At 40.8% G+C, this 16,580-nt stretch overlaps 2 protein-coding genes across 2 annotated transcripts in view; both read left to right on the top strand.

Annotated features, from left to right (window-relative positions):
• The window catches only part of LOC114476500 (uncharacterized), a 30,834-nt gene extending 21,546 nt beyond the window's left edge, over positions 1-9,288 (top strand). The window contains exon 3 of the mRNA XM_028468085.1: positions 9,158-9,288. The gene's annotated coding sequence lies outside the window, so the exon portion shown is untranslated. The remainder of the gene's footprint in view (positions 1-9,157) is intronic.
• Positions 9,289-11,588: 2,300 nt separating this feature from the next.
• LOC114476929 (uncharacterized) lies at positions 11,589-15,280 on the top strand. Its single transcript, XM_028468945.1, has 3 exons — positions 11,589-11,793; positions 11,893-13,236; positions 15,228-15,280. The coding sequence occupies exons 1-3, from the start codon at positions 11,787-11,789 to the stop codon at positions 15,278-15,280; spliced, it is 1,404 nt and encodes a 467-aa protein (XP_028324746.1). The 5' UTR covers positions 11,589-11,786.
• Positions 15,281-16,580: the final 1,300 nt, after the last annotated feature.

Raw genomic sequence — 16,580 nt, 5'->3', positions numbered from 1 at the left:
GGCAGACAATAACAGTTGGATGTTCACTATTTCTCTAATTCTTTTTCTTATTTTGGGAAATTGAGAACTGCTCATGCTCGTTGTTCTGTGACTGATCAGTGAGTAGCTGGCAAACAAGTGTAGAATTAACAAGTTGTAGTGGTAAGGTTTGTTAAGACGAGACAATCTATAAAAGCTGGTAAATAAAAATACAACGTACAGTAAGAGGTAGGGGTGTGCTACCACAATGGATCTTACGATACGATTTGCATGTCACGATACGATATATCCCAATACTAAACAATACAATATATATTGATATCAATAATTACAAATTTCACCTTTACAAGTACAAAATGGTATGAAATACTATTTATTTATTTTTTTAAAACTTGCAAAAACAAGTAAATGCTAACTAACTGTAATTCAAGCACCAGTATCAAAAACAAGTAGGATGTTTATCAAACTGTCATACAACCACATACATCTATAAAAGTGCTAAGTATGTTTTATGAAAATCTTTTAAGCTAAAATGCATTGAGGAGTGACGTAGTTTAACAAGGTCTGATGTGGTTCATTCACACACAGTGACTGGGAGTTTACATGCTATGCATATGTTAGTGCCATTACATTTATTTATTTTTTTTGGTAAAAAACATGATTTAAAAAAATCGATTTCAACATTTTTTTGAATTGACACCAACCAACCAAAGGAGAATCACCCTTCCCAAAGAAACAACTAGTCCATACTGTGCCACAGGAAGCCAAACAGCTTCCTGTGGCACACACACACACACCCTACAAAATAACATTTTGCTTCACACAAAGATCTAAGGTCATTTCCTGAGCTGTTTTAGACTGGTTGTCATTAGCACCTTTAAAGAAAAAACTAAATAAAATCAAAAACACACTGAGGTTAAGGTACAACAAACAGGTCACTGTGGTGTGGTGTTGCACACAGATCTACAGGATGCCTTTATTCTCAAATGTTTGTGGCTGAAATGATTGTACCTAAGTTTAAAAAAAATTGTCATGGCAAATTTTATATTCATCATCATATCCTCAAATGTATGTTCATGTGTACAATTTGTCATGTTTTAATACATGACGACTCCATTAATCTTTACACTTTTGAACAGCTGAATCATGATTAAACAGTACAGATCGTATTATTCTCAGTGCAGCACAGTCTCTGCCAAGGACATACACTGACGTACACACTTATCAAGACAGATAAAGACTGGAGCCAAACCTTCTCATAACATCTTCATCATCCTCCAACATTGCCACTATGGGCATCTGACTCCCTCCCTTTTGTCTCTCACTGTTGGGACCTTTTCTTATCTGTATAAAAAGCTTAAGCTTTGAAACTGTCGGGGCGGGGCGCGGCACTTCCTTCGGACGTCCGCCTGGACGGACGCTAATTTTGTTTCACTTTGTTCCATTTGTACCTTTTTTCTTAGTTTAGAATAAACATTTTTTATATAAAATCATCAATGCTTCTCCTGGATTCCATCATTCAACCAGAGCAATGAATCATGTCTCAAATGAGGTCAACCGTAAATTCTGCCGTAACAATTGGCGATCACGAACAGGACCATCTTCTGTCCACCCCTCGGACAGAGACTGGATCACGAACCATCGGTTGAACCTCAAACACCAATTCGGACTAAGGTAAAGCTGCCTTTATAAATATATATATATATATGTAAATTTTCATTTACATATATATATATTCGCTCTGTGTTGATTTTTTTTTGGAACCAGTCAAGCATTGTATTGATTTTCAGCTTTGAGCTTTGATTTTGATCCTCAGCTGTTCTGTGTTTTGACGCAGTGAATAGCCATGAGAAAGGCTCAAATGGTTGAGGTTCTGTGCTTTTTAATGCTGTAGGTTCTCTCTGGTTTTCTTCGGGCTCGGATATTTTGTTTAGGTCATTATTTACTTTGGTTTTGTTCGGACACCCACAGACAGCCTGTGAGGTCCTGACCAGAGATAGACGGGCAACCAAAGTTTCCAAAACATCCCAGCGGTGCCATGATCTGAGTTCACCTCTGTACCGAAAGCAAAATAGATTAAAACCCCGAATCTAACCTAAATTGTGTTTCTGTGAATCAAACAGATGAACAACCCAATAAACAAATAATATATGCATACGCATATACAATCTTGGTATGATGTGAACTCAGATCATGCTTTCAGGCGAGTTTTACTTTTTTTTTATCTTTGTTTTTATTTTGTTTAAACGTGGAATCAGATTTCTCCCTTTGGCTTGGCTTTAATGCTTTCATTTGACGAGTGTCAGCTTTTGAGAAAGGGAGAGAAATACAGAGAGCCAAACACACACACACGTCGCTGCTGTGTTTTTCTTTTTTTTTGGACGTGTGACCACACACACACACACACACACACACACACACACACACACACACACACACACACACACACACACACACACACACACACGTACAGAGAGAGAGAAAGGGACAGAGAGAGAGCACACACACAGGCACGCGCACGGGCGCACGCACACGCACAGCCACACCCATCCCAAGAGAGAGAGGTGGCGCCCCTCACTGGCCAGTTTAGTGCACTACACACTTGTGACACAACATTGTGATTTCTCACTTCTCCCCTGCCGATAGAATAGTGCCATTACACACAGACACTATTTTTATTTTTATTTTAAATTTTATTTTGATTTCATGTTTGATGGGCAACACACACTCAAACACACACTATGATGAATACAGTATTTCATTTTATTTTATTTTAATATTACTGTTACCATCATTATCATTTTTTTTTTTTTTTTTTTTTTTATTTAATTGTCAGTTTCTGTTGGCTTTGTGGTTGTCCCCTGAAGAAACGACATCTTCAATGAAAGAATGAAATCACCTTCAACTCTTACGCTAATGGAATGTCAACATCATTCAAAGGACCAAGCATCAGAAGGAAATGGACAATCAAAGGTGTGTGACCTTTCAGGACTCAAGGACTCAACTCCCATTCAGCAAAGCAATGCTGAAATAACTCGCTCAGTCCCAAGTCAACTCTTCATCGTCTATGAATGGGCCGCATGCCAATGCTGGATTAACACATCCTGCCCCATCATCAAAGACTGAGAACCTGTGGGCGTCGGAGTGGACACTCCCCCCACCAATGAGTTGCGAGTTAAACGCCACGACTACTGCCTGAATGATGGGCAGCAACTGCAGACTGGTCACACGTCTGCTGGAAATCTTCACCAAAAAGACACTGTTTCAAAAGCCACAAGGATACCAAGCAACAAGAAGTCCACCACAGCCTTTGGTGGTAGTGCTAAATCACTTTAGCCTTGAACTTTGGCATGGAGGGGGACAACTAGCAAATAGCCAACAAGCTTCTCCTTCGCACAATACTAACCCCTCTATCTTCTGACTGTGCACTAGATTATTTTGTTTTCATTTATTCTCTCACACGCAGACAGACCAGACATACAGTCACACACCCACATTCATAACTATGAGAAACACAGAACTTCACACAGAACCCTTCTGTTTGCCACATAAGATCAAGTGTGCCCATCATTTATCTTTGCTTTTATTCATTATGTTGCTCATTTATTTACACTGCTTTGGCCTTTATGAGAAAACAACAAACAAAGGGGAAGAAAATAGTGTTACTGATAAGGTTGTTTTTGTTTGCTTTTCTTTCATTTATTTTCTTGATTGAGGGGAGGCCCCCCACAATGCAAGATATGGTTACATCCGCTGAAGACAGAGCCCTCTGTTGCCTCAGCTTTTGGAGCTGAAGTTTTAATTTTTATTGGCCATGATTTTTTTGAGCTCACACGTTTTTCTCCTTTGTTATTTCTGAACGATTCTTCTTTTTCTCTTTTGTTTTTACTCAATTTCAGGAAAATTGAGACAGAGATTGAGGACTGCAGCCTCAACAAGTTTAAATTTTGACATTTTTTTGACCGATACCCTCGTAAACAATCTGTACCTTACCCTTTTTGAAGCTGCTTGCGACAGACAGCCTAGTTCAACATTCATTGTTTTCATTTTGCGCGCTTCCCCCTTACCGCGTCGGACTGTCTGGCCGGCCCAAAGCCACTCGACAGCATGGGGGGGTACCAAATTTTTCCTGAGAAAAAATGTCCCATTAGTTGCTATGAGTACATAGGCAATTACTTTTCAAACAAGAAGTCCTGGTTTAATATGCAGAAAAAGGATAAACCTTGCTAGGGAAAGCGCTCTTTGGGGGATAGCGGTCCACCTGATTTGATACATGCTTGGTAACCGAAGACCGTTCTGAACAAATTTCTACGTTCCCTTAGAGTGAGGGTTATTAGAGGTTGCGTGCTCCGTTCTATCTTAGAGGTGCCCAATAAAAGTCCTGACAGTTGTGCGAAATCTTCCCTCGGTTTGGTACCGAGGTTGAGTTTATGTGTTTTCCTTCAGTTTGGTACTGAGGTTGTGTTTTCCTTCAGTTTGGTACTGTTGTGAATTATTCTCCCAAACTCTTATTTTCAAGAGCGGTGGTTGAGCCCTGCTGATTCAGAGATTCTTTTTTTCTTTGGAGACGGACGGCGGGTGAGTTTCCTTCAGGTTTGGTACCGGAGGTTGTGTTTTCCTTCAGTTTGGTACTGTTGTGAATTATTCTCCCAAACTCTTATTTTCGAGAGCGGTGGTTGAGCCCTGCTGATTCAGAGATTCTTTTTTACATTTCTGGAGACGGACGGCGGGTGAATTTCCCCTGGTTTGGTACCGGGGTTGAGTTTGTTGAGTTAGACACGGCTGTGCGATTCCTGCCTGATCAGCAGATGAGCAGACTGTCAGTACCGCGGGCGATAATCTAAGACTCCGCCAAGGCGGAAGTAAAAAGGAGCGTACCTCTTAGTAATCAGATGATACCAGTGAAAAGCAATTAATTAACACTAAAAGGTTGCCAAGCATGGGGGGGCAATAAGAGCTCATTGACCCCGAGAGACGAGGTGGACTGGCTATCGCCATTGGTGGGTTAGATGAGACCTATATTCCACTTAGACACTATGCAGCAAAACCTTGTGAATGCATGGACGTGAAAATTGAGGCATGAACGTGTGCGGTGCATGAGTGACTGAATGATGACACGTTACGTATGCCTGAGAGAACCGCGTTGTGAGTGCGAATGTGCCGTGGACGTGTCATTGAGTGATTGACCGATGAATGGCTGTTTGACTACACATGTTCCTCTGTTTCACCTTCTTTTCCTCCTGGGTTCTGATGCACTTGATCTTCTCCCTGTTTTTGCCAATTATGTAGTGGGGTGTTCAGAAAACACTGCTGCTTGTTAAAAATTAAGGTTTTAGGCCTTGGGCCTTCTAAAAAGTTACCAGGTTTTAAAGGTTTTTTCTGGGTGTTTAAAAACACCAAACGACGTTTTTATATATGATACCACTTTCAGTGGAATGACTGGCTTTGACCTTGACTGACCTTACTGTTCATGTTCAGTGTCCATGTTTTTTGTTGTTATATGTGTATACTCGTTGTGGTGTGCACTTGTCTACGTCTTCGTCTTAGTTGTTGTTATTATGTAGCTTTTTCCAAAATACAGGTCGCTGTAAGGAGACGAATCAGATCCAACTAAAGAAAAGAGATATTTTAAATTATCCAGTTAAGTCTTAATGGTTTCCTCTCTTTCTGTTTCTGAGTGTTTCCTAACAGAATGCCACCGCCTTCTCGACTCCGATCCTTCCTCTTCGCCGCCATGCCTGGTCACTGCTTCTTATGATGAAGGATGAGAATTAAAGGGAAGTATTGTCCATAACTGTAACTGGGAAGCAAAGGGGAAATAGATTGAAATAGACACGTGACAATATGACATATTGTGGATGTTCTAACATAATATCTATTCCAGAGACTACAGCGACTTCCAATCCAACTGCAAAAGTGGGGACAGATCTTCAAATTTCCAAAAGGAGCGTACAGTTGACCCAGGCTTTGACCTTTTAAGGCTGAGGAGGAGGAGGTCGAGGAGGCTGGAGGGCACAAAGGCAGGTAGACACAAGAGAGAGGAAAACGGAGACACATCCAAAATGATCAGATAAGTGATTTTCCAATGATATTTATCATATGGTTTTAAGAATCCAAATGTATTCTTATGTAAAAAAGGGAAGGGAGGGGCCAACGTCCCTCTGATTTTTGATTTATATTTTATCATAGGAAAATAATATACCCCAAAACCCTCCAACCATTTTCTTCTTGTTCCAACAGCACTTAGCGTGCAAGACCATAAAACACCTTCACTGGGTTTAGACACTTTTAAGGGAAAAATTAAGTATTCTCAACATTGGGTTGGTGGCCCAATCTGGGTCGCCTGAGATTTAAAAAGGGTCCTCCTGAAATTCTTGATAATTGATTGAAATAAGAGATAGTTTAAAGTTGAGTAACTTCCAAGCATTTAAGGAAGCTCTCCAAACCGTGCTGGGGCTCGTCACCCCCACGAATGGGATAAATACAGAGAGCAAAAGACAATATGATTGTTCGACTCAACTTAACTTTAATTCTGTCTAACCTTAAAGGGCCAATAATCTTGCTAAACCCTGGTTCAGACACAGAATAGGAGACACTTTTGCCACCAATTGACCTTCAAAATTAAGTAAATTACATCTCAAATAATAATTATGAGGGAAATGAATGAAATAAATGAACTGACAAATTCAGCTCTATAAAAGAATTAGGCTATGTAAATAGGTGTGGAGTGTTAACATTATTCAGAATAAATAAAGGATAGAATAAGATTTCTCCTTCACAAATAAGAGATAGCAAAGAAAATAAACAAACAATTTAAATAAATAAATAACATCATTTATTTATTTGGTTAAACTCATTTAGCTTTCTCACATCTCCATGTCTCCCAATTGTATGTATTCATCTTGAGAAGACATGTAATCACACTCCACACTTCTCCGTCTGACTTGCATGTCCTTCTCCGTCCGACTTGCATGTCCTTGTAAACAGTGGTTCTCAAATTGCTTCTCACCAGGTAAGTAGATGTACCACAGATAATCACTGCAACTCCAGCTATGCTTCTTCTTACTCCAGGAAAAGAAAATTGAATTAATACTTCCTGCTTTTCTTTCAGCCTCATATTTTCCCACTCGCGTGCGAATGGGCTACAGAGCTAGCATGGCTAAAAGCTCACTAACCCACACCTAACCATTGTGTGATTGTGCAGCAGCACCTTTTAGGATCTGAAAAGCTCTCAGATCCTGACCTCTGACCTGTCTCTGCCTTCCTGGCCATACTAACTATTCATTTAGTTAGTTAACTAAACCTAACACCCCTAAACTTTTATTCTATTCTATTCTATTCTATTCTATTCTATTCTATTCTATTCTATTCTATTCTATTTTTTATTTTATTTTATTTTATTTTATTTTATTTTATTTTATTTTTTATTTTATTTTATTTTATTTTATTTTATTTTTTATTTTATTTTATTTTATTTTATTTTATTTTATTTTGGGTGAGTGTTTTTCCCCCCCACCCCCTTTTTCTTCTGTCCAGGTACCAGCTAAAGCCTACCAGGTACCAGGTACCAGCTAAAGCCTCAGTAGTGGGATAGCGCATGTGTTCAGGTACCAGCCAATCCCAAGAGTTCTGTTTCGGTGTTTTTCCCCCTCTTCTGTTCAGGTACCTTCCGATCCCAAGAGAGGTTGCCAGGTGTGTGGAGACTACCCTTCCTCAGACAACAACCAATCATCTACAACGCCGACCGGAACGACCCACACGGCAGTGAAGGTCGCGGAGCAGGCAACATGGATCCAAGATGATTGCCGACACCAGCTGATGCTGAGACGGAGGCTGACCGAACAATGAAGGGGGAACCGACAAGGCCACTGAGACACACACACAAGAAAACTCTCTAGAACAAGGGCCTAGCTTTGTTTATAAGCCACACCAAATGCTCATAGCTAGGTTGAGGGAGGACAAGCTCACACCTAGCTGCAGGAATACAGTCATAAACCCTTCTGCTACGATTGAGGAAAATACTCAAGGTTCTTCACTCATGATGCTATTGGTTACCCCAGTTACCACTGAACTCAGCCGATGAAGACGAGTGATGTCCTTGATGCAAATGATGATTTTTGCTTATCTAGATGTAATAAAGGATGATTTTTGATGATTCATGCCATTGATAATAATGATGAAGTTTTTTTTAAGGTTTATTTCCACATTTTTCTTGATATGTCTATATCCGTGCCTCACAAAAGAAGAATATATCCAATGTATGACAATAACGATGCTAATGGTTAACCCTGACAGACAGCAAAGGTGGAATATAATAATTTTGTTTCTTGATTTGGTCGTTGAGGCGACCAAAAGTGGGGAATGTCATGGCAAATTTTATATTCATCATCATATCCTCAAATGTATGTTCATGTGTACAATTTGTCATGTTTTAATACATGACGACTCCATTAATCTTTACACTTTTGAACAGCTGAATCATGATTAAACAGTACAGATCGTATTATTCTCAGTGCAGCACAGTCTCTGCCAAGGACATACACTGACGTACACACTTATCAAGACAGATAAAGACTGGAGCCAAACCTTCTCATAACATCTTCATCATCCTCCAACATTGCCACTATGGGCATCTGACTCCCTCCCTTTTGTCTCTCACTGTTGGGACCTTTTCTTATCTGTATAAAAAGCTTAAGCTTTGAAACTGTCGGGGCGGGGCGCGGCACTTCCTTCGGACGTCCGCCTGGACGGACGCTAATTTTGTTTCACTTTGTTCCATTTGTACCTTTTTTCTTAGTTTAGAATAAACATTTTTTATATAAAATCATCAATGCTTCTCCTGGATTCCATCATTCAACCAGAGCAATGAATCATGTCTCAAATGAGGTCAACCGTAAATTCTGCCGTAACAAAATAAATTTGTATTAGTGTGTATTTGGAGGGGCTGAGATATTTACAACTGAATCATTTTGTCTCTCTCTGACCCCCTTCCTGTCAAGCAACTGTCATATAAAGGCCACTAGAGCCAAAAAAAATCCTTTAAAAAAAAAAAAAAAAAAAAGCGGCACTCTTTTAATCCACAAAGTTTGAACTCACGCCTGATATTGAAACATGTAGCAGAAACAAACTGTCCAGGTTTTCGTCCATTTGCAGATTTTTCCTTCACCACGTTTTCCAGACATTGCTTTCTTCTTGCTGGAGAGCTTAGCCCTACAGCTCGCCTTTGCCATCGTTGAGTGGGTGTTCTGCATCATAGTCATGGTGTTTTATGCGACGTTTGCCTTCGAGTTTTCCGGCATATCCAGAGTCTCCATGGTGATGGTGTCCATGGGAGAAGGACTGAGAGACATTGAGATGCAACCATTGAGGACAAAGAATCCTAAGAACGATCCAAGCAACAAACCAGACAACTAGTCCATACTGTAGCCTGCTGCCTCACAGCTGCCTTTTTGTATTCTTTTCTAACTCTGGGTTGTGGAGGATTTTAATTTAATTCCTTTGGTTTTTAGTTTTAGACATCCTGTGTGTTATCTTTGTTTCCCTTTAGTCTTTTCTATCTGAGCCGAACAACAAACTCTCCCTGTGCCTTATATAAATATATCCTTTTGTCAATGAAAACCAAAGAGGTTTTATGTTGTAAAATCTGTTTTGCTAAAAAAAAGTCTTCTGATTGTACAGCTGAGAGGCAAAGAGCAGAGGGTCTGTTAGCGTTACAATACATTCAAAGAAGTCGTTTGAAACAGCTTGAGAATCTTCGAGAACTTCTCTATTGTGTTTTACAAACTGATAAAAGCACCACAAACTGTTTTGGTTTTGGTGAAGGAGTGTTTAGTGGAGTGATGGAAACATACGGAGAAGTGTGAGAAAATGACACGGAGCGGTTTTAAAAGTGATTTTATGTTTAGTTACCCCCTTGAAGAGGCACAAGGTACGTTTAAAATGTTTGATAATGCTGCATCAATGTTTGGTGTGTCCAGAGTTGTACTTTTGTTGGGTTCTGTGATGTTTGTTTGAACTTATGCACGTGTAGGATTTTATGCAGAGATGTAAGAGCTTAGCGTTTAGCTTATACTTTGTTTTTATATATTTCAGCTCTTACGGTGAATTTGAAGTTTCCTGACAATAAACCTGTTTCATCAGTAAAGTCTCAACCTTCATTCGGGGGGGTATGCTACAGTAAGAGCTTACCTCCAAGAAGAGTGAGAGCTGGTCGTGGAGAGAAGCACGCGCTAAGCTAAAGTGCTTCACCTCGTGCTTCAACGAGCTGTCAGCAACCTCAAGGAACGGCACGGCTACGGCGCGGAGCAGCGAGTTGGAGCAACGAACTAAGGATAAGGTGACAAGCAATCGCTCTCAAAATCGAAGGTATGGATGAACAACTGGAGGAGTCGCAATGTGAAATTGATGAAGCAGCAATTGAAACATTACCTAGGCGATCAGAACGGCCTAGTGTGCCCACCGAGAAAATGTTTCTATTTCAAAAGGATGAACAGACTAAGAGAGAGAGAAAGTTGGAAACTATATATGAACATTGGAAAGGCCAGGTCAGAGTATACAGAGAAGACTTGAAAAGCGATCTCTCAGAATCACGTTTAGCAGACATGGCCGATGACATTGAAAGGACAGTAAATGACATGATGAAAGTATACAATGATTTAAGAGAGCGTCATGCACCATCCCATGTCATAAGGCGCAAAATGGACTCTTGTGAATCAGTGACAAAGGACATTATGAAAATAATTTTTGAGCGCTTAGCAGCAATCGATGAGTATGATGGAGAAAAGGAAAGACAGCGGCTCCATCAGCTCTTGCTTTATGAACATGCTAAGTCCATATTTGGTACTACATCACAGTCAAGTAATCACACTGAAGCAAGCATTGCCGCCAAAAGAATTGAGGCAGCCGCAGAGTCAGCTGCAATGGAAGCTCAGTATAAAATCGCACAAGAGGAAATCAAACAAAGAGAAAAAATAAGAGAAATGGAGGAGAAACACAGGAGGGAATTAGATGCACAAAAATCTGAATTAGAGCGTTTACAAGCAGAAAAGGAAAGGCAAGCTGCACATGCAAAAATAGAGATTTATGACAAGGAATTAAAAGTCGATATGGACAGTCAGTTAATGTTACAATCTCAAATGACTTCTCCTTTCAATCAAGGCTTTGCACAACCAGTTCCAATGTCATCCACAGGTTCAGATCACCCACTAATGCAACAACATGTATCTATTCCTGTTAACAATCCTGTACAACAATCACAACCTCAAGTTATCACTCCATCGCCTCCCACAGACTTTTCCCAGCTAGCTAAAGCTATCCAAGACAGCATAGCTGTAAACAGAATCCCAGTGCCAGTGCCCATTGTGTTCAGTGGAGATCCAATCGCCTACATTGAATGGAAGGCTTCCTTCATCTCACTGATAGACTGTAAAAGTATTTCTCCTGCTGATAAACTGCACTTGTTAAAAAGATATATCACTGGCCCAGCACTTAAATGTCTGGATGGCACATTTTATCGCAGTGATGAAGATGCATACAAAGATGCATTGAAAAGACTCGATCAACGCTAAGGTCAGCCTTTTGTTGTTCAAAAGGCAATTAGAGACAAATTATCAAAGTGGCCTAAAATCCACTCAAAGGATGCAGAAGGTTTGCGGACATTTTCTGATTTTCTTACAGCCTGTCTCCAAGCAACACCACATATAAAGGGCTTGGAGATATTGAACGACTGTGAGGAGAACCAAAAGTTACTGCAAAAGGCCCCAGAATGGCTCGCAACACGGTGGAATCGTAAGGTCACAGTTGCTCTGATGGAAGGTAAAGATTTCCCCTCTTTCAAGGATTTTGCAGAGTTTGTAGCACTTGAGGCGGAAATTGCATGTAACCCAGTGACTTCTTCATATGCACTCTATGCAGGCAGTACATCTCTGGTAAAAGGACAAGCAAAAGAGTTTAAATCAAACAGAGCTGCAACCCAAGTCTTTACAACGCAAGCTACTGTAAATGTAGATACAGCAAAGTCAAATAACACAAGATTTAAAGTACCCTGCATGTTCTGCAAAGATGAAAGGCATCAGTTGTCAAAGTGTCACAGCTTCTCAGAGAAGTCATTAGATGAAAAACGTACATTTGTTAGGGACAATAAACTCTGCTACGGGTGTTTGAAGGTGGGCCACAATGCCAAAGACTGTCGTCATCGCCACACGTGTGACAAATGTAAAGGACGGCATCCCACTTGTTTGCATAATGAGAATTACAAAAAAAATGAAAGACCTCAATGCCCTGCAAATGCTACTACAACCACAGAAATCGGAACCACGGCAGCCACAGCTCTGAACGTTACAAAGGTGGGTCAGTCAGGTAGTACCTCCATGATTGTTCCTGTGTGGGTCTCCACTGCCCAGAATCCGTCTAAAGAAAAGTTAGTGTACGCTTTATTAGACACACAAAGTGACAACTCATTCGTCAGTGAAGATATAATTCACCAGCTGCAGGCAGACTTCCATCCAGTCAAGCTAAAACTAACCACAATGCTTGGAGTGCACATGACAGTTAAAAGTCAGAGAGTATCAGGGCTGCGTGTGAGAGGTTATGATTCGGACGTTCATATTGATCTTCCACCCTCTTACACAAAAGACTATATTCCATTTAACTGCGACAACATACCTACAAATGATACAGCAAAGCAATGGCCACATCTGTCTGAGATTGTTGAGAAAATACCACCCCTCCTAAGTTGTGATGTTGGGTTACTCATTGGATTCAACTGTCCCAGAACTCTAGCACCAAAACAAGTTCTACTTGGAAAAGACAATGAGCCATTTGCAGTTAAAACAGATTTAGGGTGGAGCATTGTTGGTGGCTTCACCTCAGAACCTAACGAAACCAAAATAAGTCTGTGCCACAGAATTACAGTGAGAGAACAACCTCCTGTAACACCAATGGACGTGCTTACTGTTCTTGAGTCAGATTTTAAAGACACAAAGACGGGTGACAAAACAGTCTCACAAGAAGATTTAATTTTTCTAGACAAACTTAAGGAAGGAATAAGGAAAAATGAACAAGGTCACTATGAGATGCCTCTCCCTTTTAAACAAAGGCCGCAATTACCAGACAACAAAAGGTTGGCTGAAATCAGACTCGAACACTTAAAGCGAAAGAAAAACAAGGATGAGAGATACAAAAAGGACTATGTGGCATACATGAATGACATAATCGAAAGAGGAGATGTCGAAGAGGTTAACAATGAAGGAACAAAAGGTGAACAATGGTATATCCCCCACCATGGGATTTATCACCCAAAAAAGCCAACAAAACTGCGTGTCGTATTCGACTGTTCAGCCAAATATGGCGGAACAAGTCTCAATGATCATCTCCTCCAAGGGCCAGACTTAATAAATAATCTGACAGGTATTCTGTTAAGGTTCAGACAGCATCGTATCGCTTTAATGTGTGACGTAGAAAAAATGTTTCATCAGTTTCATGTCGATGAAAGGGACAGGAACTATCTCCGCTTCCTCTGGTGGAAAAACGGTGATACAAGCACACACCCTCTAACATACAGAACAAAGGTGCACCGTTTTGGTGCAGCATCTTCTCCAGGCTGTGCAAATTACGGACTTAAGTATTTAGCAAAAGAAAACAGCGGCACTCATCCCTCAGGTTCACTGTTCATTGAAAGGGACTTTTATGTCGATGATGGGGTTACCAGCGCAAACACTGTGGAAGAAGCAATACAGTTGGCACAGGATGCCAGAGAGATCTGCAGCAAAGGTAACCTCCGTCTCCATAAATTCGTCTCAAATGATCACACTGTTTTGCAAAGCATCCCTCTATCAGAATGTGCTGTAAACATAGACACAAAGGACCTAACGTTTAAAGACATGCCTCAGGAAAGAGCCTTAGGCATCCGATGGAATATAGGAAAGGACTGTTTCAAATTTGACAACACACTAAAAGTCCAGCCAGCCACACGCAGAGGCATTCTATCTACTGTTGCTTCAATCTATGACCCGCTTGGTTTTTTAGCGCCATATGTACTAAACGGAAAGAAGATCTTGCAGGAAATGTGCCAGCGTGGTGTTTGTTGGGACGAAACCTTACCAGACACACTTAAACCAAGGTGGGAGAGTTGGCTAAGTGACTTTGTAAATTTGGAAAAGCTAAACATACCTCGCTGCGATTTCCCTGCCGGTTTTGGTGAGCTAAAGGAAATAGAATTGCACCATTTTTCTGATGCAAGCTCGAGTGGTTATGGACAATGTAGCTATTTGAGAGCCAAGAACGCAAAAAATGAGATTCACTGCTTGCTGATAATAGCTAAGGCCCGAGTTGCTCCAACCAAACTGACCACAATTCCAAGACTAGAACTAACAGCAGCTGTAGTTTCAGTCTCAGTCAGTAACATATTGAAAGAAGAACTGTGTTATGATGTGAAAGAATATTTTTGGACTGACTCGAAGGTCGTTTTGGGCTACATTAACAATGATGCACGTCGTTTTCACATTTTTGTAGCTAACAGAGTTCAAAAGATCAGACAAAGTACGAGCCCTTCGCAGTGGTTTTATGTGCCATCTGAAGTGAACCCAGCTGACAGCGCATCAAGGGGTGTAACTGTCTATGAGTTAATGAAGTCTAGCTGGTTCACCGGCCCAGCCTTTTTGTGGAAAAATTAGCTACCCACGCCACAAACTGTTGAGCTGGATCTGACCATCGGAGATCCAGAAGTCAGGAAGGAGGTCCAGACACTGTTAACCAAAGCCACAGACACTACAACTCTTGCGGATCGTCTTAGTAAATTCTCATCATGGTCTAACGCAGTCAAAGCTGTAGCGCATCTGATAAGAAGAGCTAAACAAATCAAGTCAAACACACCAACTACAGTGAGTGAACAAGAAAATGCTGAAAACGTGATCATTTGTGATGTGCAGTGTCATACATATGGTCAAGAGATAAATCTGTTGAAAAGGGGAAAACGGCTCCCACATCACACCAAACTGTATAAACTGGACATTTTTATGGACTCAGATGGTCTCCTCAAGGTGGGAGGGAGACTGCGACATTCACCAGATAATGACTCTTTCAAACACCCAATTGTGATTCCAAAAGATCATTATGCAGCCAAACTAATAATATCTCACTGTCACAACAAAGTAAAACACCAAGGAAAAGGATTCACCATAAATGAAGTCAGGTCTAAAGGCTACTTGATTCCCGGTATGAGTAAAACCGTTGCTTCATTCATTCGTCAGTGCGTGACCTGTCGCAGACTCCGCAAACTTCCAGAGGGTCAGAGGATGAGTGACCTACCTCTTCAACGCTTAGAGCCCTCTCCTCCCTTCACACACTGCGGCATGGACTGTTTTGGCCCATTTCTCACAACGGAAGGAAGGAAACAACACAAACGGTATGGACTTCTATTTACTTGCTTTTGTTCCCGTGCTATTCACATTGAGCTATTGGAGGACTTGTCCACCGATGCATTTATCAATGCATTAAGGTGCTTCATTTCGATCAGAGGTGCAATTAGACAAATCCAATGCGACCAGGGAACAAACTTTGTTGGCGCTCGAAATGAGTTTAAAGCTGCCTTAAATGAACTGGATACTCATCGATTAAGTGCTTACTTAACTGAAAGACAGTGTGACTTTGTAATGAATGCACCCCACTCCAGTCACGCAGGGGGAGTGTGGGAGCGTCAGATAAAAACTGTCAGAAGTGTACTGAACACCACTCTGACACTTTCCAATGGTAGACTTAATGATGCTTCATTAAGGACTCTATTCTACGAAGCTATGGCTATAGTCAACAGCAGACCTCTGGCTATTGATAACTTGAACAACCCTGACAGCTTGGAACCGCTTACGCCCAATCATCTGCTTCATCTGAAATCCAACGCACCGTTGCCCCCACCTGGTGCCTTTTCAAAGGAAGACCTATACTGCAAAAAGAGATGGCGGCGTGTCCAGTTTCTGGCAGAGCAGTTCTGGAGCCGTTGGAGATGGGAATATGTGCACAGCATCATTTCGAGGCAAAAGTGGCATTCACCAAAGAGGAATCTAACAGTTGGTGATGTTGTGTTGGACATGGACGAACAAGCGCCCAGAAGCAAATGGAAACTTGCAAGAGTTTTAGAAACTGTCAGTGGAAAAGATGGACTTGTGCGAAGAGTGAAGATTTCACTTGGAGAAAATAAATTAGATAACAAAGGGCAACGCTCTAGCAAGCTTTCAGTTGTAGAGCGTCCAGTGCAAAAACTTGTTTTATTGTTGGAAAGCTCTTAAGGTGACCTGTGTGTAATTTTTCATGAGAAAATTATCTGTTGTTTTGATGTAAACCAAGAGTTATAATTTTGATGGGAGTGTAAATAACCACAGGTATATTTCTGTTTATAAACAAGGTTTAAAGTGTTTTATTTTGGTGCTTATCATCATTTTTTGCAGTTAGTTTTAGTTAACTTCCGGTTTAAAAATGTAATGCTTTTATTTTGAAATCATCACTTCCTGTTTGCCGTTTTATGCTTGAGGTAGCTTGATGGTGATGGAAACACACGGAGAAGTGTGAGAAAATGACACGGAGCGGTTTTAAAAGTGATTTTATGTTTA

This window comes from Gouania willdenowi, chromosome 15 (assembly GCF_900634775.1).
Source record: "Gouania willdenowi chromosome 15, fGouWil2.1, whole genome shotgun sequence".
Taxonomy (NCBI): Eukaryota; Metazoa; Chordata; class Actinopteri; order Blenniiformes; family Gobiesocidae; genus Gouania; species Gouania willdenowi.
The sequence above is the reverse complement of the archived record's forward strand: the minus strand, read 5'-3'. Positions and strand labels throughout refer to the sequence as shown.